Consider the following 2262-nt stretch of genomic DNA (forward strand, 5'->3'; position numbering starts at 1 on the left):
TTAATTTTCTAAAATTATTAGAAAAATAATAACAATATAAAAATTACAATTTTGTTTTGAAATCAAATGAAATTTTAAGAAAATCTTAAAAATTTTATTAGTTAGAGACATAGAAGTTAATATATTAGATTTAGAGAAAGATTAAGAATTATTATAAATAAGTGTTAAGAATAAGGGAGATATTCAATAATAATGTAATATTTTTATATTCAATTGTATATATTAATAGTAGCTAAAATAGTAGTGCCTATATAATATTACTCTTTTAAGAAGATATAAAATATTTGATATTATTTTTTTTATACTTGTTGACAAATTTTATAATTTGATTAACAAAAAATCTGAATCGTTGATATCTTAAATTTTGTCTGAGAGCAATAAAATAAGACTTAACAAGTAAGTCTGAAAAATAATAAGGATCTATATAATAAGTATACATCTAAATATCTAAATCAAAGAAGAAGAAAAAATTCCTTTAGCAAATTTGTAATAACTAAAAAGTTAACACCATGGTAGTTATAGATTAGAGTAATATACAAAAATGAGAGTTAGAATAATGGTATAGTGATAATTAATTGCGACTGGGATAAATAGAAGAAGAAAAAATAAAATAAAATAAGGCAACATAATAACAATGATAAGAGAAATGATAGTGTATAATATGATGAGATAATATAATCAAAATAAAATTTAATAATCTTAAAGAATAATAAAATTAAAAATAATTAAAGAGATTCAATATAAGATTGAAGAAATAACTTTTTTTATCTATTAGAATTATGCATTGAGATAAAGAGTGTTTTGAAAAATTAATTTTATTACACATAATAACAAATTAATATTTTTTAATTTTATTTTTTAATTTAAATTTATTTTTTTAATATTTTACATGTTAAATAATTTAAGATATTTTATTTTTTTATAATTTATTTTTAATTATTATTAAATTTATAATTTTAAAATAAAAATATAAAATTAATTTTTTAAACTCAATAGAAAAGCGCTCATAAGCACGAGCCGCTAGTAATAATAAACAAAAAGGAGCACTATGAAAATGAAAGTAAAAGAGAGACACGTCACAGATGGATCTAGTTATAGTCAGCATATTCTTAGTGGCTTTGAATAATGGTGATGGTAAATTGGCAATTATGATGCAACACCAAGGGCACTTCCAGTCTTGCCCATTATAAAACCACAACTCCTCCAACCATAACAACTCCCCCACTGCCTTCTCACTTTCACCCTTCTGTTCGAAAATGTCATTATCATCCGGGATCGGAAAATGCAGCAAGATCCGCCACATAGTGTGGCTCCGGCAGATGCTGCGGCGGTGGCGCAACAAGGCCCACAATAAGTCGTCGTGGTCGAAGAGCCAGCGTACGCCCTCTGATGTCCCCGCAGGACACGTGGCGGTGTGCGTGGGCAGCAACTACACGAGATTCGTGGTGCGCGCTACCCACTTGAACCACCCGGTGTTCAAGAACCTTCTCTTCCACGCGGAGGAAGAGTACGGTTTCTCGAACCACGGTCCCCTCGCTATTCCATGCGACGAAGCCCTCTTTAAAGAGATCCTCCGCTTCATTTCCCGATCTGACTCATCGTCTTCCCGCTTCGTTAACCTCGATGACCTCCAGAGATACTGCCACGCTGGCAGCATCCGTACCAACCTGGACTTTTTGCCCGACTCCATGCCGTTACTCACTAACAACTAACTTACTTACTAACAGACTATAGTTGGCGGTTCTGCAATTAGTGATAGCTAGTGATGTATTTATTATTAGTAGTAGTAGGTATGTGGAGAAATTAAACTATATTGGCGGTTTAATTGTTGCTCTGAAGAATGCTAAGGAGATGGCAAATTAGGGGTGGCAGAGTCACTACTACTGCGCACCACCCAGTCGTCCTGGGTTCCAATCGGAGTGCATGCACGCGCCGCTCCATTCACAAAAAAAAATGATTATTCGTTGAACTAATAGTTTAATACTATGTAAAGATTTTTATTAAATTAAAAATTTGGAGCAGCATCATATTGGGGTGAATTATTATTGGTTTGTACAGTGTGGCATGTATCGTGTGTTTGTTTGTGATTTATAGGAATGGGAATGATGGTAGGCGTTGGTGGTGGGAGTTATCATGGCACCATTGCACCAACCCACGTGAAAGCAAACTCTGTGTTACTGTGTTTCACTTTCACAGAATCACTGCTTATATTCCACTTTCCAAAGTGCCACCAACCTGTCACAGCAACTCATCATTTTAAAA

The 2262-nt window shown here is 32.6% G+C and overlaps 1 protein-coding gene across 1 annotated transcript; it reads left to right on the forward strand.

The window, feature by feature from the left end:
* Positions 1 to 1205: 1205 nt before the first annotated feature.
* LOC107460133 (protein SMALL AUXIN UP-REGULATED RNA 12) lies at positions 1206 to 2262 on the forward strand. Its single transcript, XM_016078463.3, has one exon. The coding sequence runs from the start codon at positions 1257 to 1259 to the stop codon at positions 1710 to 1712; it is 456 nt and encodes a 151-aa protein (XP_015933949.1). The 5' UTR covers positions 1206 to 1256; the 3' UTR covers positions 1713 to 2262.

Source organism: Arachis duranensis, chromosome 8 (assembly GCF_000817695.3).
Source record: "Arachis duranensis cultivar V14167 chromosome 8, aradu.V14167.gnm2.J7QH, whole genome shotgun sequence".
Classification (NCBI taxonomy): domain Eukaryota; kingdom Viridiplantae; phylum Streptophyta; class Magnoliopsida; order Fabales; family Fabaceae; genus Arachis; species Arachis duranensis.